At 36.6% G+C, this 27,601-nt stretch overlaps 1 protein-coding gene across 7 annotated transcripts in view; it reads right to left on the reverse strand.

The window, feature by feature from the left end:
- Window positions 1-1,358: 1,358 nt before the first annotated feature.
- The window catches only part of LOC18423248 (FAM91 carboxy-terminus protein), a 53,648-nt gene continuing 27,405 nt past the window's right edge, over window positions 1,359-27,601 (reverse strand). For 5 of the 7 annotated variants that reach the window (XM_020672365.2, XM_020672343.2, XM_020672357.2 and 2 more), the window contains 7 exons: window positions 20,798-20,904; window positions 20,031-20,153; window positions 19,672-19,825; window positions 10,518-10,578; window positions 10,006-10,388; window positions 5,776-7,408; window positions 1,359-2,124 (listed from right to left, as the gene is read on the reverse strand). In XM_020672365.2, coding sequence (XP_020528024.1) covers window positions 1,860-2,124; window positions 5,776-7,408; window positions 10,006-10,388; window positions 10,518-10,578; window positions 19,672-19,825; window positions 20,031-20,153; window positions 20,798-20,904 — 2,726 coding nt within the window. In that variant the 3' untranslated portion in view covers window positions 1,359-1,859. The remainder of the gene's footprint in view (window positions 2,125-5,775; window positions 7,409-10,005; window positions 10,389-10,517; window positions 10,579-19,671; window positions 19,826-20,030; window positions 20,154-20,797; window positions 20,905-27,601) is intronic. The other 2 variants (XM_020672373.2, XM_088863744.1) reach the window with 1 other exon arrangement.

Consider the following 27,601-nt stretch of genomic DNA (forward strand, 5'->3'; position numbering starts at 1 on the left):
ACATGTTTTCAAGATATTAACTTTTTGGAGTAACATACTTTTATTATGATTCATCATATTTTTTATGTTTTCTTTTCTTGTGCTAAAGCCTTTCGATTATCTCTTTCCAGATAACTTCCATGGCAAATTTCAAAGAAAAAAAAAGTTTGGAGAAATTTAGCTAGTAACCTAAAAGGCTAATAGGTTTATGCCTAAGATGTATTGAAAGAGAAATTATGTTGGGGCAATGGAGGAGATTGAAAAGATAAATTAATTTAAAAAAATTATGAAAAAAAAAACAATTCAAACACACTAATTTGACGATTCTATGTGAGTGAACTCAAGTATTTCGAAAATATCAGCAAACAATAGTAGCAAAAAAAAAAACCAAAAAAAATAAACAGAGAACCCAAATCCGTTTTTTTTTGGAACAATAGCTAGTAGTTGCATAACTCAAAAAATAAGCCTTGGATATCTGGAAATAAACGATCCGTTTTTTTTGGAATTTTTTGGAATAATGGGCTGGGCCTGCCAGGTTAGAAGGCCGAGAACCAAAATCCTTTTTATGGAACAACAGGCATAACCCAAAAAATAGAAATAAACCATAGCTAGGTTGAAGAAGATAGCTAGGTTAAAGAAGATGGGGCTCGTGATTATTTTTGAGGTTAAAAATAGAAATAAACAATAGCTAGGTTGAAGAAGATGGGCTCGTGAGACACACGAGAGAGATTTCCGCCGATTACCCGTAAAGCGCGTAATAGATTTATTGATTTTTGAAGAAATCTCGGATAATCATTTTCCGCCGATTACCTGCCTAAAGCGGGTAATAGATTTATTGATTTTTGAAGAAATATTAAGTAATCTTTTTCTATAATTTATTTTTATGTAATAGATTTTCAGGTTCCCAAACAGCCCCTAAATGTGCATACTATTCACATGTCCTGCAAATTGAAGGGTTTCCAGAGTATTTTTGAAATTTTAGAACTATTTAGGGGCATTTTAGAGTCTTAAATTGATTATTTGGATCTCAAATTAATTTTAAGATTTTATAGGCTTATAAAATGTGCAATGTCACATTGTGGGAGTCTTATGTTGTTGGAATAGATTTTATTTAATGAAAGAAGAAAGTTCTCTTGCTTGATTTACAGTCTTCTCTTGGCTTGATTTACAACCAATATTTTTCTCCATTTATTGGAGGCTTTTTATTGTTTGAAGATCGGAAAGAAGGTGGATTTCTTTTCCCACCGTGCCATCCTACATCACTTCACCTATTGAAAATTAATCCAATAAATAGCAGTTTACACATAGACACATAAATGAGTTCACAAAACAGCCATTTATACTGCAAGATAATTCCGGCTCATCAGCAACACTTCTCATGAAAAAACCGGTCTTTATTGGAATACACAGTTCTTTTGCATGGAGAATTCTAGGCAGTTTTCGGAATAATCCACTATACACTACCTGACTTTGGCATATTTGCAATTGCAAAAACTCACAAGTATGTTTGAATAATTACCGCAGATTTTGATAATCATCAATCCTTAGAAATGCAAGGAACATGTGACCTTCAGTCACCCCAGTAAACAGCAAACTATATGGTCATCACAAGAGGGGATCGAAATATATTAAAGAATCATCCAATCGAACAAAAATTCCTAAATTTGCACGAGCATTGTGAATGAATACTTGGCAAAGCCGGAGAACTACCATGGATTACCCTGAATTTTGAGACTTACCCATAACACCAGTCATCTTTCAATTCGGCCTAGGATCCACAGAGCTACTTGGTTGTTAAAACGTGATGCCACTAAAGGCATCACTTCTAAAGGCACAGCAACTGTGCTCAGCCTTCACACCATGAATAACAATCAAAGGGACTATGAGGGCTTCTTTTGGTGAAGGGCCGCAGAAGCTATGGAGGCCTCTGCTATCAATGCAATGGGTTGGCGAGCTTGCAAGCAAGCTCCAATGTCGAAGGGGTGTAGTTGCGATCCATCAAACAATAGATTTACACCAGGGAGAACAACAACTTTGCTCTCAGAATCATCAGGTTCTGGTTTCGTAACTGTGGATCCTTCCTGAAGACCAGGCTCATCAATGGGCCTTGTTGCAGCCTCATACACAGGGGAAAGAGCATATGATCTGAAAATGATTTAAAGAAAAAAAAACAGAAAATGAATTAGATTTTCCTATCATGTTTGATAAGAGGAATAGAACAGAACAAATGTTTGCAAGTTTTTTAATCGCACTTTTGGCGTTGATGTGCCACTTAGCTGTAGGAAACCTCTTTTCTTTCTTGGATTGCACCATTGGTGCCCACATATTCAATTCTTTGGCTTTTGATTGGTACCCGAAAAGAAAAAAAAGCGCAACAGCAGAGGCTACAAGCAATAAAGGGCATTTCAGACTATTCAGTCAATCAGCACGATCATGAGACACTTCCATCAATAGTTGAGAGAAAACTAGTTACTGCCTAATTTTTGAAAAATGAACTAGTTACTGACTAATTCACCTCAAAGTCAAAACACAATACTCAAGCAGTAATTATTCAGACAACCAACTATAAACTACTGACCCCAATGGTGACGACAAAAACCTTTGTGAGTTTGAGGGGACATGCAAAAGCATTAATTATATATATATATGTATACATACATGTATATATATATATATATGGAAAACCAAGGGGCCGTCGCTTGGTGTGATGGTAAAAGGCTAGGGTAGCCGGCACAAGAGTGCGGGTTTGAGTCTTAAGAGCAGCCACTTTGCGCATAAAAATCCAAAGGTCAGGATCATTTCCAGCTCATCCCTCCCGGGATCCTGCATAGGCGGGACCAGCACCGGGTTACAGCCCTTTTATATGGAAGATGAGTTCAAACGTAACTCCTACTCTTTATATCAAGCTATTACTTCACTTTACCAGGGAATAGGTATAAATCGATACCAGCATCTTTCATTGAGATTTACCTTTCTACCACAAATGTCCTTATTAGACACTCCTGCATATCACCCATGCCCTTTTTTTTTTCCCATGACTCTTTCTATTAATGATGTAAACTTGTATGTGGGTGTTAGGTATAACATTTTTGAAACAAAAAATTGCCGCCATGTGCACAATCTAATAACTTAAAGGGAGGAGGGTTACAAATGCTGGGTAACTACAGCTGTAGAACAATGAGTCATTCCTTCTCTGGCCAGGTGAGCAGCAATTGAGTTTTTCTTCTCACCAAGTGTGTCTAGAAGAAACCAAAAGATCATGACACAATTGGAAAAATTGCTCAAAGAGGTGTGCCAACCTCCATAGGCAAAGGGTAGACTTGTTGGGCCAGGAAATGACATTTTGTGAATCAACTTCAAGAATAACTGTTTAAGCCCCAACTTGCATCGAATCATTGCATGGTGAGCAGCAGGCTTTGAATTTCGATAAAAAAGACATCACCAATACCAGCAGGTTCAGAGTAGATGAGTAGGATCCCACTGATGTGGGTTTCAAAGGTGCCCCCAGATCAGGTCGGCCTAGTTTCCCCATGGCGCTGCCATTGAAGTTTAATTTGATGGTTCCTTTACTTGTGGCAACCACAAGAAGGATCTTGGGCTCTTCTGTACATATTTCTATGCTGGGTTGCTAAAGAATTCAGCATTATTTCTTAATGCTAATCATTCATAAGGGAAGCTTCACCAGTTTGAATCAACTATATATATATGATACAATTCAACCTTTATTCTCAAAGATCTAGTTTCCATTTTCAAACTTCTCATGGAGTTGCAGCCAACATGACACCTATCACATTTGCTCCACTTCTCTGCAGAGCATTCAAATCTCTTCAATATTTCTAGTGCCACTTGGTCTCTCACCTTTCCAAAGTTCTTATATTCACAAGAACCCAAGGGGTATGCCGGGAGTTGCTCTTTGAACCCTGGGAACATAATGAGTTGAATTTTAGTGCATGTCATCCTAGAAGATAGTGCTAGTGGGTTCTTTGTAATGATCCTCCCCCTCTATAATTTTCAGTGGCCAAAACAGGTTACCTCTTCTTGCATCTTGGCTTGATGTGTATTTAACCTCTTCATGTGACTCTGTGTGGAGTCACTTTAATCAAATAGATTGAAATTCTGGACCTCATAATGTCATGATTGGTCCATGAAGAGATCAATATACGCATGGCAATTATTATTTCTTCAAAGAACAAACAGAGAACTAACATCGGTGAAATGATGAACCAAGCTATGGTTCAGCCTACAACTTTCTCTAATTCTAAAAATAGTATAATTCTCTCTTAAAATATCTTCATCCTAAATCATTAAGACTGCTCGCTCAAAAGATCACTAAGATAACGCTAATTGATCCTATAAACACTTGTTTAGAGTCTCCCGGAAATCAAGATCCTTAAAAGGTCATTCTGGCCCTTTTGCCACCAGCATAAAAGGATAATACCCCAAGTAGAAGGTCCAAAACTTTTCCCGCTTCTTGATGCAGTGGGCAGATTTCATTGTCTTTTAATCATGGTGGGGACTTAAGGATCCTATCACCTTCAGAAAAAAAAAGAAAAACTACATGTCAAAACTTGCCGGAGTTAAAATCCAAAGTTTCCAGGTGTCTGGAGGGGCACAGGGATGGTGAAACTTTATTAAAAATTCCAAAATCATGGCAAAAAAACCATTTTTTTCCTGTTAGTTACTGTCATCATTGACTCCAAGTTCTGATGAAATCTAGCAGGAAATATCAGCAAATTCCAGTGAAAATTCAATGATGAAAATTAAAAACAGGTTCATATTTTGGATCCACAACCTGCTACCCCTTGGTTTGAACAAAATGAGATCCCTATCAAGTATAATGCGACTCCCAGTGCTCATGTTGCCTGCACATAAAAGATCCTTATATTCTAACTTATTACACACTTAGGAAATTCTAAGCTTTGCAAAAGGATCTAACACATGACTCTGAAGTGATCAAGAGCACTGGCTGTGCTTTAACAACCCCTATTATTCTCTGATAAGTATTAAGACCCAAAAATTATTGTGTGAAAAGACCTAATTTCTTAAAAATGCCTGCTTCAGAAGGAGGGTATCTATGAAAAGACCTAATTACTTAAAAGATCAAGAAGGTGCATTCGACCTAGCACAGCTTTCTTACCATTACATTTTAACACTTCTGTAAGGCTTTGTCAGTAATTTTATGGAATTCCTCCACATACAGATTTTTGATAGTCGGCCTGCCAAGTACCTACCACGGCCAAAATCCATAGACACTTCTAATCCAATTATGGTGTAATGAAGGAAAAGGAACTCACAAACAGATGCAAGGCAAAACAGTTACTCAAAAAAACCAGTTAGTATGTAACACTCAATATAACAGTGAAGAGGCAAATTCAAAAGTACACCCATGTCACCAATTTTTATTGATGCAGCTCGCAGAACTGATATACACTGTGTTCCAGGTTTGTTGAAGGACAAGTGTAATCACACATCCATATGCATAAGCATGGGGGTGAAAGATATATTCCATTATCTGGTAAGTACTATCAGCATCAGCCCAAACATGTCAAATGTACGTTTAAAATAAAAGCATATGGGCTGTTTAATAAGCACTTGATTTCTATTTTTATGATTATATACTTCAGATTTTAAAAGTAAAACATCATGCAGCACTTTGCTTCTTCAATGGTATATAAAGTAAGATTCAGACTTATGTAGTCACAAAAATCATCAGTAAATAAACCATGGACAAGCGGCTTAAAACAAACTTAAATTAAGAATTATGGGAACTCTGCTAAAAGATGCAACAAAATTTACCTGAGAATGCTACCATCAAAACTTAAAATTTCAGATCGGCATCTTTGCCGATTTAACAGTTTGAGTCGCTGATGTTCACTTGAGCTTCTCGATATTGACAAGGAAGGCTCCAAAAGAGAATTCCATCTCCCACTAGCATAGCTTACAAGTTGGCGGGGTGATTCTGAATCCCTTGCATGCTGTTGTTCTCTGTGGTATAAAAGTCTCGCAACAGGACCAGTTGCCTGGTACTCCATACATGTTTCACGTAACCTTTTCCTTAGAGCTTGCATGGCTTCATGATGATCAAAAAGTGAATCTGTTTGAAGCAACTGGGAGGACACGACCCGATTGCATATCAGGCCACACAATTTTGGACTGAAAAGTGGAATACCAAATTCAAGGCTAAGTGGAACCCAGTCATATGTTTGCCCATCAAGAGAGGCATTTTCAGATTCATCTTTCTTATATAGCTTTATTAGGCGAATATAACCGATTGTCAATAATTTTATCTTGTTTGACAAATCTATCAACAAGGAGTTCAACTTTGTCGTTTCCTCTTTTGATAGTCCCATTTCTTCCCCTACACTGGCAATTGACCCATTGACGTTTCTAAGAGGCAATGGGATGTCCTTCGTAATTGGCCTTTCAGAGTCATCAAGATCATGTTTACTGAGAGGCATTACCAGCACAGCTGAATGCTTCAGAAGTGAATTTAAACAATGCAGAAGTATGTTACCATTTACCAAGTTACCCTCAAACTTCCCTCCTAAACCTCCAACTGCAGATCCATCCCATCCCCATATTAGGGCTTTTTGACAACCTGCCAAGGGTGCTGGAAGCAATCTCAGACACTGCCCTTTCATCAGTACAACTGATAAAGGTCCATTACCCACAGTTGAATACAGTGCCAGTTTCATCCATGGAGTCATGGACGAATAAGAGGGTGGGCCAAAGTGGATAGGACCAGAAGGTCCTGGTAGAACTGATGAAGAAGGAAGGGGAACCATTGATACTATGATGTCATAATCACGATGAAACAATCGTTCTAGTGTTACTGGAGCGAGACCAGCCAAGCTCTCACAACGAAGAATATCCACACGATATTTTCTTCTCTTCTTAATAGTGTTCTGTCCAGTACTGAAACTTTCAGTTAGGACAGTATTTCCACCTTTCCATAAATCATTCTCTCTATCCAAATTTCCGTTTTGATTCACGTAATCAGAATGTGAAATGGCTCCAACTTCTTGCACAACACTTTTTAATAAATAAGAATCCGCAGGAGAACCAATTTGAACACTTCCAGAAGATAATAAATCCAGAGGATGATCATTGATCTTTTCTTCTACTTCAGTTGAAGAATAGATAGCAGATTCTTCTATGAAATTTTCATCTGTACCAGAAGCAGCCTCAGCTGAGCTTGAAGTGAGAATTCCCATTGTATCATTGGCATCCACAGCCACATCAGCACTTACTCCACCTGATCTCAGGCATTCCAAAGTGCATCGAAGACTATATGCATGATTGGCAAATTCTTGCAGTTCACCCTCAAATTTTGTGCCTTCTAGTGATTGAAGATCTTTACAAAGCTCCCCAATGCTAGCATCACCTAGTTTTCCTGCTTCGTATAGTGTTACGGCATGAGACTTCAGGCCTACATAAACAATAAACAATAAAGTCACACAATAAGCAATAAAGTCACCACAAAATAAGCAATAAGCAATAACTTCATAAACAATAAGCAATAACTTCAGGCCTACATAAACAATAAGCAATAAAGTCACCACAAAATGAAGGACATAAGATAGAACCCCTCAGCATCTAACAAAGCATACATGAAATCATAAAGGGTGTGGAACAAAAAGGAATGGTATCCGGGAAGAAGATTGAACTTCCTTTTCTGAAATGCCAGGCACATTCCAGTAAGCTGAGAACTGCATGCTTAATGATATGATCAATAACTGATTCATATTTGTCAAACCAAATCCTGGTTTATGTGTCAACTGGAATTTTCCTTGCATTGATAATATGAAGGTTTGAGATTTCAAACAGTTATAATAGAAGGTAAACAACAAGCAACTGCTAACTCCAGTGCCTTTTTCACCAGAGTTAGGCTTTCATTTTGACTCTCGGTTTTTCCTTTTTCATCCATTTTCTGAAATAATGAAACTGTACTTCTCATTTCCAATATATACAAGATAAGGAAAGTGCCAATAAAGTCTCATCTTTCTAGTTTAGAACTGGGAGCAAAGACCCAAGCAATTCAAAGAACCCATATGCTCCTATATAAAATTATGCAGAAGTATTAGTCTTTAAATCAAGCTAATATGTTAGACAAGCAGCCATAGGCATCAATTCCATGACACACTCAAAAGGTTAATTGGAAATATATATATATATATATATACATATATATATATATATATATAGGATATATTAGGGTATTCACACTATAGAGTAATTTATACTTGTACTCAACAAAATTTGGACACCTCTATACCTTTGTTTTGTACATGGAGTATTTTTTTAATAAGGGTATTTTTGGCCATTAGGAGTGTGACATCATCTACATGGGATGTGACATCACACCCCATGTAGATGATGTCGCATCCCTTCTAATGACCAAAAATACCCTTGTTAAAAAATGTTCCATGTATAAAACAAGGGTTTATAGGTGTCCAAAATTTGTTGAGTACAATAATAAATTACTCTATATTGTGAGCACCCTAACATAACCCAATATGTTAGAGCCTTACTTTGATTGTTTAGGGCCTCGGCTCTATATATATATATATATATATATATAAATATGGGAAATGCTGGCATAGGCCCACTAGCCTACAGCTACATATTGGCCCAAATTGAATCTCGGCAGATCTGACGGACACGAGCTCATTTCCTATTTTAATTTTAATTTTTTTTTCTACAAATCCAAATCATGTGAAATTTTAAGCTACTATTCTTCTCATCAACGTGCACCTAATAAAAATATTAAAAAAATAATTTACAAAATATAAATTGACCAAAATACCCTTGTAATGTTTTAGGGGTATTTTGGACAATTTATTTTTCACGAAATATTTTTTTGATATTTTTATTGGATTATAATATTTTTAAAGAACACACGCCCAAAATTTCAAGTGATTTGGATTTATATAAAAAAAATTAAAATTAAAATACGAAATGCAATCGTGATCATTGGATCGGCCCAGATTGAATCTGGGCTGTTGGGCCTATATGTAATTGCAAGCTAATGGGCCTATGCCAGCATTTCCTTATATATATATAACCTCATCATCATAGTCTTTTCGCAATTAATTGAGGTCAGCTACATGAATTTTGGTCCGTCATTCTGCTCTATTAAAGGTCATACCCTCAATGAGCCCAGTGTGTGCATATATATATATATATATATATATATATATAGATATATATATATATATATATATATAGAGAGAGAGAGAGAGAGAGGAGAGGCTCTAAACAATCAAAGTAAAGCGCACCGTCAAATATTGTCGAGAAATGTGGTTTCATACTGGAAATCTTTACGATAGCCTTAAAATATATTTTCATATTTAATTATAAAATTTAAAGCTTCAAGAATAGTGTAGACTGAGCAGATCTATGAAAACTTGAAAATTGATGGTCCAAAAATGCATTACAAGATGCATTTTTTTCCAAAAACTTGAAATCCATTTTTTTCTCATGCCCATACATCTTGATGTCGAGATGATTAATTTGAGGGCATCAAAAAAACCTCTTCTAGTGAAATTTTTGAGGTGAGCTCTAATTTGATTGTTTAGAACCACAGCTCTATATAAACTTTTTGTTATATGTGTGTGTGTGTGTGTCTATATAAATATATATATATATATATATATATATATATATATATTTATTTATTTCTTTAAGTTCTGGTTTTTCTAAAAATTCAAACTTAATTGTTTGTCCTACACTAGATGTTTCTATTCTTGTATTATTAATTGTCATGGGATATAGTAAGGTTAGGAATGGAATTCCAAGTATGACTGCCTGACTTATATATATATATATATAGGGATTGAAATTCTGCAATTGATTGCAAAATTTCAATTGCTTCTCTGGTTTTAAAATTTATGCCTAAGATGTCGGAAAAACTATTTACAGATTTACTAAAAAAGACAAAAATACTCATACTACTTAAAATTGCTAGTGTACCTTCAGCAAAATGAAACAACACTAGCTTGGCAGAAAATTAGAGAATGATCAGACCTGGCGAAACAGAGCCCATCATAAGAAATGATGTGATATTTGCATCAACAATAAAAGCAACACGGACAGGGCCAGAAATCGTCCGCAATTTATCTGGTCCTTGACGTTCAACAACTGGAACGGCGTTTCCATCAGCAGACATGTCTGCAGAGCTCATACTGGCATGAGAGCCATCTTCTTCATCACTAAGTATGCTACTAATGTAGCCCGGTCCATTTGATTCTTGAAGAACTGAAGATGGGTCAAGTACTTTTACAGCCCAGCCCAGTCGACAAGCAAACGATGCAGCAGCCTGAAGCTGTGAAAGATCTGCCTGTAATGTTGCAGCCAGCTCAGCAACAGTGGCATTCTCACTCGAAACGACAAAAACAGCATAGAGTAACCTGGACAATGACCTCGATGTTTCAGGATTGAAGTCAAATAAGCTTATATCGAGCCAATCGTGACATTAGGACAAAGATTAATACTTTTTTTTTTCTCAGAAACATCCTATGGTGAAGGGGAGAACTTACTCCTCAATAGGATCCTCATATGACTGCTCCCTGTTGGAGATGAAACCTTCCAACTGAGAAACTGCAATAGATGTGATTATAATTTAAAAGTCATATTCCAGAGCCCAGAGTACAACGATCATGACAAGCTATGGCAAATGCAAACTCAGTGTATGCTGCTAGAGTAACAAAATTTGTAGTGTCTTTGCCATTTCTTATAACTCAGATTGAATGCAAATTACATGTTATATACATTGATGCATTTCTGTAATTGAACAACCTGCACAAAAGGAAACTTGTAATTTCACCATGCTCTCGAAGTTGGCAATGAAAGGCTAGTTTCAGAAAGAAACATCAAAGAAAAGTTTCCCATGATTGAAGAGCCACAAATAACATGTCACGTTATGGGTGAGTCAATTGTAACTTGGAAGTACAAGCTGCATAATTGTAGAGTACACAGTCATGTTAAAAAACCCTCGGTTTGATTCTATGCCTGTGCCATTTCTTGAGTAGTTTGCGCCCATTTGTTGAAGGTTTTAACTAACCTATAATTTCAAACTCACCACCAAGGTTCTCCTCATGGGTTCTGACTGCCAGGATGGATGAGTACATCTGAGGCACCACAATCAACCTATAATTTCAAACTTACACTACTGTATTCAACAATAGGTAGCCTTGTGGATGCCAACTCTCTCCACAAAGATCTAAGCATGGTCTTAGTATACTTCCCAGAACTTTTAAAGCAAGTGAACTTATTCATCTTCAATCAAATTGTCTCCTTGTGGATGTGCACTTCTCTCCATAAGGATGTACACAAGGTTGTCAGTGTAAATCAATATATGTCTCCTTGATTTATTAAACAAACCAAGCATCCAAAAGATGACACGACACAACCAGATAACAGTATTAGCACATCAACTGTTTTTTTTTTGAGAAAGGTTCACTATGATTTAGCACATCTAACTGTCATCAAGCACATAAGTTAGATCATACTTCAAGTGAGTAGGATTTTACAATTTCTACTACATAATAATCTTGACAGAGACAATTATAGAGTGGACAATCACCAGTAACAATAGCCACAATAAACATGGGGTTTCACAAGCATACTCTGTATTAAACTATAACATGAATCATAAAAATCGTGCACAAGCCTCTTCCCAGAAAATGCCACATATTACAATAATGAAATGCCTAAACAACCACAACACTCCCCTCCTCCCTGGCCATTCATAAACAGAAGAGAATACATCAAGTTGCACCAAGTCGAATAGAAGAGGGGCAGGTGGTTTTCTTTGTTTCGGTGGGTTGGGTGATGTTGGGAGTGGTTTGAGGACAAGGAGAAGAGGAACAACAGAGAGTGGATAGAGAAGAACAAGGAAAAAGCAAGCAAATAGGAACGGTCCTCAGCAAGCAAGGAGCTCATACCTACTCCTTCCCACCAATACGTTTGAGTTTCTATAAATGTGGGGAAAGAGTGCCCAGAGAGTACCACTCAAGTAAATGACTTTTTCCATTATGTCAGCCAGGTGCCAAAGGAAGTGGCTCTCTACTGGTGCCCATTGGATGACACTGGAACGTAAATTCAACAGGTGAAGGTGCTGAGAAAGAGACTGCACATGATCTTAACCTCGTCAAGACAACTAACACCTCAGTCATACAAGAGTCATCATATCAATGGAGTTGGCAAAAAATTCAAAAACCTTGATTACCCATGGAGCACTCATCAAAGTTAAAATTGATCAATCTAGGAAGGGGAGGGGCACAACAAACATGTTTTACACTTCTGATCCGACTAAGAAGGCATCACACAACACTCAACAATAATGTCTTTGACCCCATGGAAATCAAGGCAGGACAAGGCCCAAAAGGCAATCAATCTCTTACCCTCGCATTATAGCAGAGCGTATCCTTTTAGCAATATGATACTTTGTATTTTTAATTTCATATTGTGCATGGACAAAGTTGTAATACTTGTTGTTCCAATATCTATTGTTTTTGTAATGTATATTTCATTAACTCATGTATATGAAAGGTATGCAAGCAGAATATTATAAACATATATATATATATATATAGGGAAAAGTTTATATAGAGCCTAGACTCTAAACAATCAAATTAGAGCCTACCTCAAAAATTTCACTAGAAGAGGTCGTTTTGATGCCCAAATATCCTCAAATTGATCATAGCGACAGCAAGATATATGGACTTGAGAAAAACATGGATTTCAACTTTTGGAATAGTGCATCTTGTAACACATTTTTGGATTGTCAATTTTTAAGTTATTCATGTTTTCATAGATCTGCTGGATCTACACTATTTTTTAAGCTTTAAATTTTATAATTAAAGATGAAAAATATATTTTAAGGCTAGTCAAAGATTTCCAGTATTGAAACAACATTTCTCGACACTATTTGAAGGTCGGCTCTAATTTGATTGTTTAGAGCCTCGGCTTTATACAAACCGCATCCCTATATATATATATATATAAAGATTAGGAGCGCAACATCGTGTATTGGCCTCGCGTGCGCCAACGGTGTTGATCTTCTTTTTTCAATCGAATGTTCCCAATTCAAAAACCCTCTCTCCTTGAACATTTGAAACTATCCGTTTCCCGTACCTCACTCAATCGCCTGATAGAGGGCAGACCTTTTCCCTCCCTCTATGCACTCCCTCTCTCTCGCACGAAGCCACCCTCTATGCTCTCTCTCTCATCGCCCCTAGCCATTTCCGCCCCTCTCTCTCTCATTTTGAATCTAAAGCACGCCCTCGCGTAGGCCATTTGGAATCTGAAGCATGCTCCTCCCTCTCTCATCTAAAGCACGCCCCTCTCTCTCATCTGAAGCACGCCCCTCTCTCTCTCATCTAAAGCACTATCTTTGAGGCCATTTCAGGTATGGATTCTTCCCTCTTTTTTTTTTTTTTAAGCTGCTTCATCCATTTTGAATCTGAATCATATTGCAGTAGGGTTTGCCATTTTTAATCTGAAGCATATTGCAGTAGGGTTTTCTTACTTTCCGAGTTCCTTGATTAATCTCACAATATTTTTAGATCTGTATTTTTGGGTTTTTTGGATGAGTGATGCTTGCTTATGGTTTGTAAAGATTGTATGAGCTCAAAACCATTTTACAAAATGAATCAAGCTTTGATTGGGGTTTTCTTTGCCACATTTAGGGGTTTTTAGTTTTTCAGTCATTGAATGTTTTACACAGAGCAAAAAAACTACGACCAAAGGAATTCTGTACAAATTAATATATTACAGATTTTTTTGCCACATTTGGGGGTTTTGGTTTTTCAATCATTGACTGTGTTACACAGAGCAACAAAACTACGATCATAGAAATTCTATACAAATTAATATATCACAGAATTTTTTGCCACATTTGGGGGTTTTGGTTTTTCAGTGATTGAATGTGTTACACAGAGCAACAAAACTATGATCAAAGAAACTTTGTAGAAATTAATATATGCCAGAATTTTTTTCCACATTTGGGGGTCTTGGTTTTCAGTGATTGAATGTGTTACACATAGCAACAAAACTATGATCATAGATCTGTATTTTTGGATGAGTGATGCTTGTTTATGGTCTGTAAAATTGTATGAGCTCAAAACGATTTTACAAAATGAATCAGGCTTTGTTTGGAGTTTTTTTTATGGTACGAGCTTTGACAAACCTGATTTGGGGGTCTGTCAAAATGAATCAGTCTGTCAAAAATCAGGTTTTTTTGGATGAATCAGTTTGTCAAAGATTGTAATGACTTAAAAGACCCCCAAACTCAGTCTGTCAAAGATTGTAATGACTTAAAAGACCCCCAAACTAAGCATGATTCATCCAAAAAAAGCCTGATTTTTGACAGACTGATTCATTCTGATAGACCCCCAAATCAGGTTTGTCAAAGCTCGTACCATAAAAAAACCCCAAACAAATCCTAATTCATTTTGTAAAATGGTTTTGAGCTCATACAATTTTACAAACCATAAGCAAGCATCACTCATCAAAAAACCCCAAAAATACAAATCTATAATCATAGTTTTGTTGCTTAGTGTAACACACTTAATCACTGAAAAACCAAGACCCCCAAATGTGGCAAAAAATTCTGGCATATATTAATTTCTACAGAGTTTCTCTAATCATAGTTTTGTTGCTCTATGTAACACATTCAATCACTGAAAACCAAAACCCCTAAATGTGGCAAAAAATTCTGTGATATATTAATGTGTACAGAATTTCTATTATCGTAGTTTTGTTGCTCTATGTAACACATTCAATGGTTGAAAAACCAAAACCCCCAAATGTGGCAAACAAATCTATAATATATTACTTTGTACAGAATTCTTATGGTTGTAGTTTTTTTGCTCTGTGTAAAACATTCAATTACTGAAAAACCAAAAACCCCCATATGTGGCAAAAAAAACCCAATCAAAGCCTGATTCATTTTGTAAAATGGTTTTGAGCTCATACAATTTTACAGACCATAAGCAAGCATCACTCATCCAAAAAACCCAAAAACACAGATCTAAAAATATTGTGCAATTAATCAAGGAACTCGAAAAGTAAGAAAACCCTACTGCAATATGCTTGAGATTAAAAATGGCAAACCCTACTGCAGTATGATTTAGATTCAAAACGGATGAAGCAGCTTAAAAAGAAAAAAAAGGATGAATCCATACCTAAAATGGCCTCAAAGATAGTGCTTCAGATGAGAGAGAGAGGGGAGTGCTTTAGATGAGAGAGAAGAGCGTGCTTCAGATTCAAAATGGCCTACGCGAGGGCGTGCTTCAGATTCAAAATGAGAGAGAGAGCGGCAGAAATGGCTAGGGGCGATGAGAGAGATAGCACAGAGGGTAGAGGGTTGCTTCCTGCGAGAGAGAGGGAGTGCATAGAGAGAGAGAGGGAGGGAGAATGTCTGCCCTTTGTCAGGCGATTCAGTGAGGTACGGGAAATGGACAGTTTCAGACGTTCAAGGAGAGAGAGGGTTTTTGAATTGGGAATGTCCGATTGAAAAAAGAAGATCAACACCGTTGGCGCACGCGAGCCCAATACCCGACGGCGCGCACCTAATCTTTTCCCATATATATATATACACACACACACACACACACATAGTTTTTGTAATGTATATATACATTAATTCATGTATATGAAAAGTATGCGAGCAGAATATTATAAACCTTCATATATATATATATATATATATATATATATATATATATATGGAAAAAGGTTTTGTCAGCCCATGGGTTTATGGAATAGTGTAAGCCTAATAGCCCAGATTGAATCTGGACCGATCCAATGATCAAAATTGTATATGCGAAATATTTTTTTAATATTTTTATTAGGTGCGCCTTGATGAGAAGAGTTTATGCTCCAAATTTCATACTATTTGGATTTATTTAAAAAATATTAAAATTATAATATCGATATACAGTCCTGACAATCAGATCGGCCCAGATTCAATCTAAGCATTGGGCTTATATTATTCCATCAGCTAGTGGGCTCACCCTAGCATCTTCCTATATATATATATATATATATATATATATAGGAAAAAGCTAGGGTGAGCCCACTAGTTCACAGGAAAAAATGAGTCCAACTGTCCAAAGTGAATATGGGCTGATCTGACGATCACGGATGTCCGGTAGCATTTGAATTTTAATTTTTTTCTACGAATCCAAATCACTTAAAATTTTAGGCGTGTGTTCTTCTCATCAAGCCGCACTTAATAAAGATATAAAAATAATAATTCTTGAAAAGAATTGACCAAAATACCCCTGAAACGTTTCGGGGGTATGTTGATCAATTTATTTCATGTAAAATATTTTTTTGATATTTTTCAAAGATTCACCTATTTTTTATGTACACACTCTCCAAATTTCAAGTGATTTGGTTTTGTAGAAAACAAATTAAAACTCAAACACTACCGGACATCTATGATCGTCAGATCGGCCCAGATTCAATCTGAGCCGTTGGGATCATTTTTTGCTATAAGCTAGTGGGCTCACCCTAGCATCTTCCATATATATATATATATATATATATAAGTAGTCTGCACCTGCGGGAGCCAAGCAACTCATATGCGTCGATCTGACTTGCCCGAGTCATGTAAAGGACCATAAAAAATCCACAAAAATATGAAAAACCTACAAAAAAATAATAGGAAGGAAAAAAAAAATGAATAATATTAGTTGCAAAAGATGGAAAATGATGAAAAATCGATCTTCTTTGCCAAAACTTTTATGAAACACCAAATGATATTATAATTAATATTATTGTACTCTTCTAGTGCCAATTCAAATGAAGCCCATCAATTTCCACCTCACAAGTTCACATTTGAGAATGAAAAATAAACAATAAGATGATACATCAACCTTACACTTATAATATCTCATAGACACAACATAGGAGTCCCATATAGAGCAATCTAATACAAAATACAGCACCCTAATACTATTAAAAACATCATGGAAATACATCAGGCCCAGGGTGTTGGGTAGGGGGTCTCTCCTAAAACCCAACATTATAATTACATAGAATTTTATCATCGTATACATGAAAATCATTCTCTTATATAAGAAAATTAAAAAAATAATTTGAATCTTACACATTTTTGTGATAGATTGCAATAAAAAACGTAACAATAACTGAAATAATGCTGGACAACTGAAATTATTAAAAAATAAAGCAATTTCATGAATCTAAAGCGAAAAAAATATATATATATATATGTATATATACACAAAATTTTGAGCAAACTCCTAGTTCCGTTGCTTTGAAAAGCGGACCGCCCAGTGCCTAGGCGGTCCAGAAGGTCTGGGCGATGCGCCCAAGGCCTAGGCGGCTAAATTAGGGGGCTGTCCGTTGGTGCGCCTGCCTAGGCGCCAGGGAACCCGCTTAGGGCGCCCAGCCCAAGGCACGCGACCGCCAAAGGGCGGAAATACCCCTCATTGAGGACATTTTTTGTCCTTTTTTTTAATATAAAATAGGCAAAATCGTGGGTTTTAGGCTCATTTGAAACCTAAAACCCATTAGAGCCTATTTTAGAGAGAAAAACCCAAAAAAACTAGTTTTTGGTGATTTCTATAGGATCGAAGGGTTTCTCAAAGTTACGAGAAATTGATCTACGCATCACCCATTAATCTTAGATTTAGTTTTCGATGTTTTATAAATCTATTAGATTTTTTGAAGATTTTAAGTCCTTAGAAACATAGAGACATTTTTCTTTCTACTGAGCCGCCCAAGTTCTAGGCGCTCGCTTAGGTGCTGGGCAGCCTGGACCCACCAGACCGCCTAGGCGCCGCCTAGCATTTTCTGAAACACTGCCTAGTTCTGAGATCTTCGTAGTCAATTCAATTCGACACCTCCAGTTATTGTCAAATCTTCTTAGGCTGACCCTAGACAAAACCTCCAAGCCAGTTTTGGGTTTCAATTTGGATCTAGAAGATCCGAGCTCTTTAAATTTTCAGATGAATAGTGAATCAAAAAATTAAAATCTAAAATATATGAAAATGTAGGCAAATACAATAGAGACTCACCTGAGTACTATAAAACCTAGGCGAGTTAGCCCATGTTTCACAATAAATCCACCAATGTTTTATAGTACTCGAGCAGTTTCTACTATATTTGCCCGAGTACTGTCACTTTTATATGTGGGTGCACCCACATGTAAATTATATATGGCCCCTGCTCTTAGCTACCAGATCTGAGTGGAAAGCTGAGATGGATTTAGTTGCAATATCACAAGTTAGCCCTTGTGCCTCATATCTTGAACCAATGGCATAGAGTATTTCATTCTTATTTTTTATTTTATAAACTAATTTTGCATTAATTTTTGGGGTGTACACACATCTAACAGAAGGTGCAGTGTAAAAGAATATGAGTGTTTGATTATTGTTATTACACAATATTGTTCTTAGGAATTCTATGGAAGTCATAGAGTCATTGATGTTAGGCATGTTAGCTACCATTAATTTTTAGTCAATACATTATTTCTTTGATTTCTTTTCTGTTATTCGAATTCGCATCAAAGGGCTGCATCGGCGAAGGAGCGATGCTAACGCTTAAGCACTCGCCTCAATGCAGGTCACCTAAGAGGGTCACATCGACCCATGTAAGGTGCAAAGCCACCCATGCTGCTTTGGTGCGACTGCATAGACATGATGCGTGATTTGTTGGGGGGTGGAGACTGCTCACCTCTATAGGTTACCTAGGGGCATCAACAAACCAAGTGAGCTTGCCAGCCAGCTTGCTCGACTTATAACGATCGAAGTCTGATCAATATTTTATAGATCGACAAGCCAAGCCAGACACTAATTTGTTAATCAAGCGAAGCTCAATCTGAAAGCAAACTTGGGTCAAGCTTAGCTTGAGCTTGTCTAATATATTATATATCCTTATAATACATACTAATTTAAAATTCATAAATGTGCATTTGAAGAACACTTGCAGGCTAGAAGTATGGTTTATTCTTGGCTCGTTTATCGATGGAATTTGCTTGCCTTTGGTTTAATTTGGCTCGATTCTGGGCTTGCTTACAGCTTGACTTAGCTTCTTTATTGGATTCCTCAAGTAAACAACCCAAGCCAAGTCAAACTCAAGCTTACCTCCCCTTATTCAAGGCATGATCAAGCCAGATGTTTCAAAGTAGAGTTAAGCTAAACCCAAACTCAGAAGCTCATCCTCCAATCATGAAAGCCAAGCTTCAAAATGTCCAAGCTCCTCTCAGCTAGGCCTAGTTAAGCTCGTTGACACCCTAAGGTTAATCTCAGTACCTACATAGACCAATACCATTATGGCGTTTGAAATTTTTGCATTACATAAAAAAGTAAATAAATGTGAAGGCCAGATATTTTCACCAATAATCTACTTGGAAAAACACATTCAATAAGACAACATAATTGTTTCCTATTGGTTCAAGGTACAGGATTCTTTGTTATAAGAACAAGTATGTCAATGGTATTTATTAGTTACGACACTCCAGAAAGAGGTAGCAATAATATCACCACTCAAGCTGTTTTAACATTGAGCACTATGTGTTCCCCTATTAAGGTGACAACAGAATCTATAATTCGAAAATTACTATCATCAGAACAAGAACATGGCACCTAACAATTTACAGGCTCATTGACAGAGTATTAATAACAAATTCAGGGGGAAAAAATATGTAAAATATCCAACCTTTAAAACGATCATCTGGATAAACAGGCACATCAAAGTAGATCAATCCTCGGCGATAAAGTCCCCTTATAATTTCAGGATCGAAAAGAACAAAAGCATTTGCTTCCTCCTTGCATATTTTGTCAATTGTAGCCATCTCTTCTTCAGTCAGTTTCTTTAGGATGAAAATCATCAATTAACACCAGTCACACAAACCATGCTATCTGGGTTCAAGCACATGCATTGGTGTGCACCAGCATCTGAGTGTGCATGCATGTGTCTGGGACTTAATCATATGACAAAAATTGATCAACATGCCAATAGGAATTACATTTACAATTAAAAATATTTAGACTACTAAAATCAAGACCAAAACTTACCCTGAATTCCTCCAATGTGAAATTAACAAGGCATACACCCCACCATGGTTCTATTGTAAAGTTAGCCGGTTGGCTAGGCAGCAACTCTTTTGCTATCGACTTGTTGAGCTTCCACATAATTTTCTGGATTTCCAAACAGATAATACAATTTTGGTATTAAAAAAGTAATGCTCTGCAATACCGGATGCATAATAGAAAAGCACAAAAAGACAAAGATTAACACAAACAGTAACAAACTTTGACCTCCCATCTAAGATGTTCGTGGGGAAAAGATGACCAAGCTAAAAAGAATGAAATAATTAACAAGGCTTTCTACACCACATACTACAGTGCAGAAGATGTTCACAATGAGAAAGATGAATTGTATCTCAAAAGGATGCAAATATCTCACATACCAGGTTTCTGTTATTATGACAAGAACAAAAAAAGAACAAGAAACCCCAAAAATAACAGATTGTGCGGCAGTTCCTAAGAGAAATAACGTACACATTGTAGGGCACCTTCTATATTTGTAGCAAAATGAGGGGTACCAATAGCAAATTCCTAGATATATTGTGTCCTCTACTGCATAAAAGCATTTTTCAATGCCAAGAAGCATCAATCTATAAAAGGATTTTAAATCAAGATCATATGAAAATATAATTTTACGACAGAGCTAACTATGCCATCTCATACTCAGCATGCGTCAAAATTGAATTGTGCATGGCTTCAAAGTACAACTATCGTGATTATGAGTAGCAGAGTCAAAATTTTCCCAATCATGTTACCTTTGATCTGCATTTGTTCATTATATCAATAAATTCATTCCTTCCTATTCCTGTAAGTCGTAAAGCATCTGCAGCACTGAAATTTGGAATACTGTCATATGGCTGCTCTGCAGTATAATGCCATTAGAATACTTCAGAAATTCCCTTTGATAAATTCATGAATCATATAAACTAAAGGTAAAAATAAACATGGAGAAGATACATGGACTATAAAAAAGTATCATCCCTAAAAATTTATGCAATTACGAACTAACCTTCTAGAAGATCAGAAAAGTTGATAATTTAAGTCCAAATATACAACCAGAAAATCAATGACTACTAGAATGAAAACCAGGACTCTCCGACGCATCATCTTAAGAAATACTAAAAGTTAAGAACTACATTTATTCCTCCCTTAAATCTAAAAAAATATGCTATAATGCATTCCACAGTAACTTACCAGTGTTGCTATGCATATATATAACAAGGACATGCATTTAGGAGAATCCAACACACCAGTGCACTAGACACGAATGTCAACGTGTCAGCAGTGTTTCAAAAAGCACTAGGCGGCCGTGGGCGTCCAGGCCGCCCAGTGCCAAGGTGGGCGCCTAGAACCTAGGAAGCCCAGTTAAAAAAAAAAGAAAAAAAGATAGAAGTCAAGAAGAGAATTTTGATAGTCCATAAGACCATAATCCTTTTCTTTTTTTTTTTAACAATACCATAATCCATATCTTCATACAATGCTAAAACAGTAAAACCATACAAGCATATACTAATAGTCCGATACACTGTAGACTGTACACACAAAAGTTAGATAGTAGAAACTAAAAATAAGAAAAAGAAAATATACAGAAATTTAGAAAATATACAGTCTAGGACACAATAGTCAACACTCAACACCAAGAGTCAAGCACTCAAGCGTCTTCAACTCTTCATTCTCAGTCATCATCATCATCGTCAAAAGGAATCGGGTAAGCCTCATCATATGCATCAGATTAGAGGCCATCACCATCAGAGTCATCTCTCTCTTCAATATAATGCTCGTCCTCCTCTGTTTCTTTTGAATCTGCATCTTCCTCCTCATCTTCTTCTACCTCCCTCATACTAGTATATGCAGATGAGGCCCTAGGAGTCTTGGCTGCTCTACCCTTTTCTATCTTTTTGTGCTTCCCTGAACTCAAATATTGTATAATCTCCTCTCTAATAGCCCCAAAAACATTTTTACACAGGGCAACATCCCCCTTTATACTGGCAAGATGTTTTTTAAACCAGTAAATGCCTCCATTAGTATCCTTTCTACAATAATTACATTAAATACGATTTTTGTTATTCGGATTCAGGTTATAACCATACTTCCAACCAGGATCACCACTTCTAGAAGAATCTGGAGAAGATATTTCTATAGAACAAGATTCATTTTCATCCTTTTCTGGTTCTTTTAAATTCATAAGTTGTCTAATCTCATCCTGAATAGCTTCAGGAACCTTTTTACAAGAAACAACTTTTCCTTTACTACCGGCAAAGTATTTCTTGAATCAGTTAATACCCCCATTGGTATCTTTTTCACAAAAATTACACATTATACAATTTTTATCGCTTGGTTTTAAGCTATAACCATACTTCCAACCCAGATCACTTCTTGTAGAAGAACCAGAAATAGATATATTCAAATGACAAGGACTTTGTTCCTGTTTTTGTTTTACAGAACTCATATATTGCTTAATCTACTCTCTGATAGCTTCATGAACATTTTTACAAGGGGCAACATTCTCTTAATACCGGCAAGATGTTTCTTACACCGGTTTATGCCCCCTTTTGTATCTTTTCCACAATAATTGCATCTAATGCAATTTTTGTCATTTGGATTCAGGTTATATCCATATTTCCAACGCGGATCTCCACTTCGAATAGATATTGAAGAAGACATCTCAAAATAAAACAAGTAATCTAAAAAATAAAGTTTTGCACTTACTTTGATTGCTCAAACTCCAAACTCCCACCTCTGAGATGTTTTCTGGCGTTAAAATAATCTAAAACACCCTCTAATAGGATTAAAAAACTCCAAAACTAAATCTAATTTACCTGCGTGATGCTCGGATCCATTTTCCGTAACTTTGAGAAACACTTCGATCCAATGTAAATCCCAAAATTTAGTTTTTTTGAGGTTTCTTTCACTCTAAAATGGGTTCCTGTGGGTTTAGGTTTCAAATGAACCTAAAACTCATCCTTAAAAGCATTTATGTTTCAAAAAAACTCAATAGAACAAAAAAAAAAGTCATTTCCGCCCTTAGGCGGGGCCCAGGCCCTGAGCGGCAGCCCAAGGACTACCGCCTAGGCCTGAGCGATGCGTCCAAGCCTTTTGGACTGCCTAGGCACTGGGCGGTCTGCTTTTTTGAACAATGCGTGTCAGACATGCAAAACAAAAATGTTGATAATAACATCTGGAAATTTTTATGTTTGAATAAGCAAAAACATAATCTCTGCCCTGTGGACCCTCAAGTCCACAAATTGGATGAACAAGTCACGCATGTCCGTTTTGTAAGACACACGAGTCCAAATAACAAGAAACATACATCATGTCTTCTCTATGGACATGCAAATTCACAAATTAGACAAACAAGACACACAGGTCCACATTAGAAGATACATGTGTCTGTTTTGTAGGACACTCATGGGCAAATGTGGCTTATGATGTGGACCCATATCTTTGATTTGGACCCTCTCTTTTTAAGTTTAGTTTATTATTACAAATACACACATTACTTCTATTGTATAAATGTTTATAGACGTGTGTGATGCAAGGACATATACAGATGTATCATATTGGACTTGGCAAAATATAGGTAGGTAAGTTGGACTATTCTAATCTCAATCAGACACAGATTCATTTATCCGTTTCCTTGTAACATAGGTATACATGTACTGGTGCATGTTGACTAAGAGGTCAATTCATTATATATGAATGGAAACAATGTTTCAAAAAACATACTTCAAGTTGTATTATCACATTTAAATTCAAGAAGTCTCAATAATTACAATTTACTAGCACAACCATAGTAGTTACATTCACAAAAATAACCACTTTCCCTGAAAGGATTAATCTGACTTAACCATTTCATATAAAGCCATTCCACGTTAAACCATTCTTATCAATGCGATCTTGAAAGTGACCTGTTCTAGTTTTGACAGAAAATTAAATTAATCAAGTTTGGTTTTGTTGTAAACGTCATTCTTTTGCGACCTAGCTCACCTTGCTGGCTGCTTCAATACAGATCTTGTAAAAGATAGTTTCCAATCAAGATGTTCATGTGATTTTTGAGTGTCATTCACATGCCACATCCTAAAAAGACCAAATTTGTGTCACAGCAAAATTTTCCATACTTATCTTTGTGTTCGTTATAGCATTTTTTATGCAATCTATTAACGGTTCTTTTAACATCTACCATCAAAGATAACAGAGATATTCATTCAAATTGAGGGTAAGAAACTCATTGGGAAGGACAAAATGGTGCAGCTCTATACACTTCAAGAGTGCGGGTTTGGAAAGTTCAGCAAAGAAGCAAATAAATGAATTTTTCTAAATCATAAAGGATTGGCACATTATAAGATTTTATTATCAGCACATACATCAGCACAATCTGAACAGATTCCATCAGTTTGAATTTGAAAAAGAGGTTTCAAACTGTTAAAGATTAAATCATTATGTGGTTGTGAGTGTTGGAATATTAGGTTTTAATAAAATACTTAAAGGGCATTTCTGTAATATTATCATCCAGTTATTGTCAATAAAGTTTAAGAGGTGCATGTGCGCTAGGCAATTAGTCTACGCACCTCTCTCTCTCTTCACTTTCATCTTTTCTCTCCTCTCTTACGTTTCCTCTTCTTTTTCCCTTCTCTCTCTAGTTTTTACTGATCATGGCACTGTCCACAACTGTTCACATGGTATCAAAGCAGATCTGAATTGATTTTCTCCTTTTCTTGAACTTTTCTTTTTAAAACAAAACAGAGAGAGAGAGAGAGAAGAAGTGAAGAATGGAAAACCCATTCTCGTTAGGTGTTGATCTCGTCAAGCGGTATCCAGTTTTTTGTGTGTGGGCGTATGATGGCTTGCACGTGCTGTGAATGTTTATGCTGCTGAAGTTTCCTCTCTTGGATGTGAAAAGCAAGAGAAACAATTACTGAAATGTCTCAAAGTGTGTGGCTGAAGTAATAGGAGTCCTGTTGGGGATCATTGATGCTTGAACGATAAGTTTTCTCTTCGTAAGTGATTGAAAAATGTTACATGTGCAGTCCTTTGCGTTGCAAACTGTTTTTGTGATTCAGTAAATTTATGTAGTTCAATCTAGTGTTTTAGGGTTCCTAATTGTGCTCCTGATATATCCTTGCATACCTTTTTTATGTGTTATTATCTTTCCCTTATGGCTAAAGAAGTAAGTCTGGAATTTCTACCATTAGTGACATGATAGAAATTCCAGCTGAGAAATTAAATGGGCCTAATTACCTCTTATGGGCCCGGTCTATAAAAGTATTTCCAGGTGCAAGGGGAAAGATGAAGTTTCTGACTAAAGATGGGCCAAAAAAGTCAGATAATGGATATGAGGACTTGAGGAGTGGCTTGAGGAAAACTATCAAATTTGAACCTGGTTATGGAATAGTGTGGAACCCCATGTGAGGGTTAATGTCATGTTTTTTGCTACTGCCAAGGAAGTGTGGGAGGCAATACATGAGATGTAGTCTTCTGATGAAAATATTTCTCGAATTTAACTTTATGAGAGCATGTTCCTTTTACAGCAAGGTGAAAAGAGTCTAAGTGACTATTATTGTATTCTCCGAGGTACGTGGGAAGAGTTAAACATGTATCAACCTTCGTGAAATGACATGGAGCTTCTAAAGAAGCACAGGGAAGTCCGGCCTTAGTTCTGAGCATCATTCTGTTAGTGCCCAGATCTTAGCTAGCAATGAACTTCCTTCTCTCAACAAGGTGTACTCACGTCTTCAACGGGTTACTATATCTACCGCCAATATGAGTGATGGATCTGCCTCAACTTCCACAACGGGCAGATGTGACAGTAGGGTCCGTCGTAGCGGTAATAGAGGACATGATTGTGATTCAAGGGGAGGTTGTGGTTGAGGCCAAGGAAACAGGAAGTGCACCCACTGTGGACGGAACAATTATACGGCTGACAAATTTTGGGATAAGTTTGGTAAGCCGCTTGGGTTAATCAAGCAGCCAATGTTTCTAGGACTGATGAAATACATACAATTGGCTCCAATAATCAGAGTCATGCTCTTAATTCAGCTAGTGATTCAATTTCAGTCTCGCGTGAAGAATATGATAAGCTAATCAAGAATAGTCAACAACCACCTACTCGTCCATCCTCTTCCACTTCCACTCTGGCAAATATACGTACTTCTGCATTTCTTGCATCTCAGAGGCCATCTCCATGGGGTCATTGATTCAGGAGCATTTAATCATATGACTGGTGAGTCTTTTGTGTTTTCTTTTCTCAATCAATTAGATTTCACTGCTTCTGTTACATTGGAGCTGATCAATAATCTATCAATAATCTAAAATTGTTAGTTCCTTCATTAGAGTGTTATCAACCCTAGCGTGTGAGGCTTGTGAGTTAAGCAAGCATCAAACGATTTCCTTCCACACAAAAGTCAATAAACGAATGTATGTTCCTTTTACAGTTGTTCATTCATATATTTGGGGTCCTACTAGAGTTCAGAGTCTATCTGATAACATTTTTTTTTTAATTTTTGTGGATGATTTCTCTCGGATGGCATGGATGCATTTAATGAAAGGCATTGTCTATTTTTGAAATGTTTTATAAAGAAATTCGAACTCAGTTTGGAAAGAATGCTTGTATTTTGCGATCGCATAGTGCTAGAGAATACTTATGCCAAGATTTTCAGAAATATTTAACCGCACATGGTATTTTGTATCAAACACTTCCACTCTGGCAAATATACGTACTTCTGCATTTCTTGCATCGCAGAGGCCATCTCCATGGGGCCATTGATTCAAGAGCCTTTAATCATATGACTGGTGAGTCTTTTGTGTTTTCTTTTCTCAATCAATTAGATTTCACTGCTTCTGTTACATTGGAGCTGATCAATAATCTATCAATAATCTAAAGTTGTTAGTTCCTTCATTAGAGTGTTATCAACCCTAGCGTGTGAGGCTTGTGAGTTAAGCAAGCATCAAACGATTTCCTTCCACACAAAAGTCAATAAACGAATGTCTGTTCCTTTTACAGTTGTTCATTCATATATTTGGGGTCCTACTAGAGTTCAGAGTCTGTCTGATAACATTTTTTTTTTAATTTTTGTGGATGATTTCTCTCGGATGGCATGGATGCATTTAATGAAAGGCATTGTCTATTTTTGAAATGTTTTATAAAGAAGTTCGGACTCAGTTTGGAAAGAATGCTTGTATTTTGCGATCGCATAGTGCTAGAGAATACTTATGCCAAGATTTTCAGAAATATTTAACTGCACATGGAATTTTGTATCAAACACTTCCACTCTGGCAAATATACGTACTTCTGCATTTCCTGCATCTCAGAGGCCATCTCCATGGGGTCATTGATTCAGAAGCCTTTGATCATATGACTGGTGAGTCTTTTGTGCTTTCTTCTCTCAATCAATTAGATTTCACGGCTTCTGTTACATTGGAGCTGATCAATAATCGATCAATAATCTAAAGTTGTTAGTTCCGTCATTAGAGTATTTATCAACCCTAGAGTGTGAGGCTTGTGAGTTAAGCAAGCATTATACAATTTCCTTCCACACAAGAGTCAATAAACGAACGTCTGT

Source organism: Amborella trichopoda, chromosome 4, assembly GCF_054954075.1.
Source record: "Amborella trichopoda isolate Santa Cruz 75 chromosome 4, AtrichopodaSantaCruz75HAP2 v2.0, whole genome shotgun sequence".
Classification (NCBI taxonomy): Eukaryota; Viridiplantae; Streptophyta; class Magnoliopsida; order Amborellales; family Amborellaceae; genus Amborella; species Amborella trichopoda.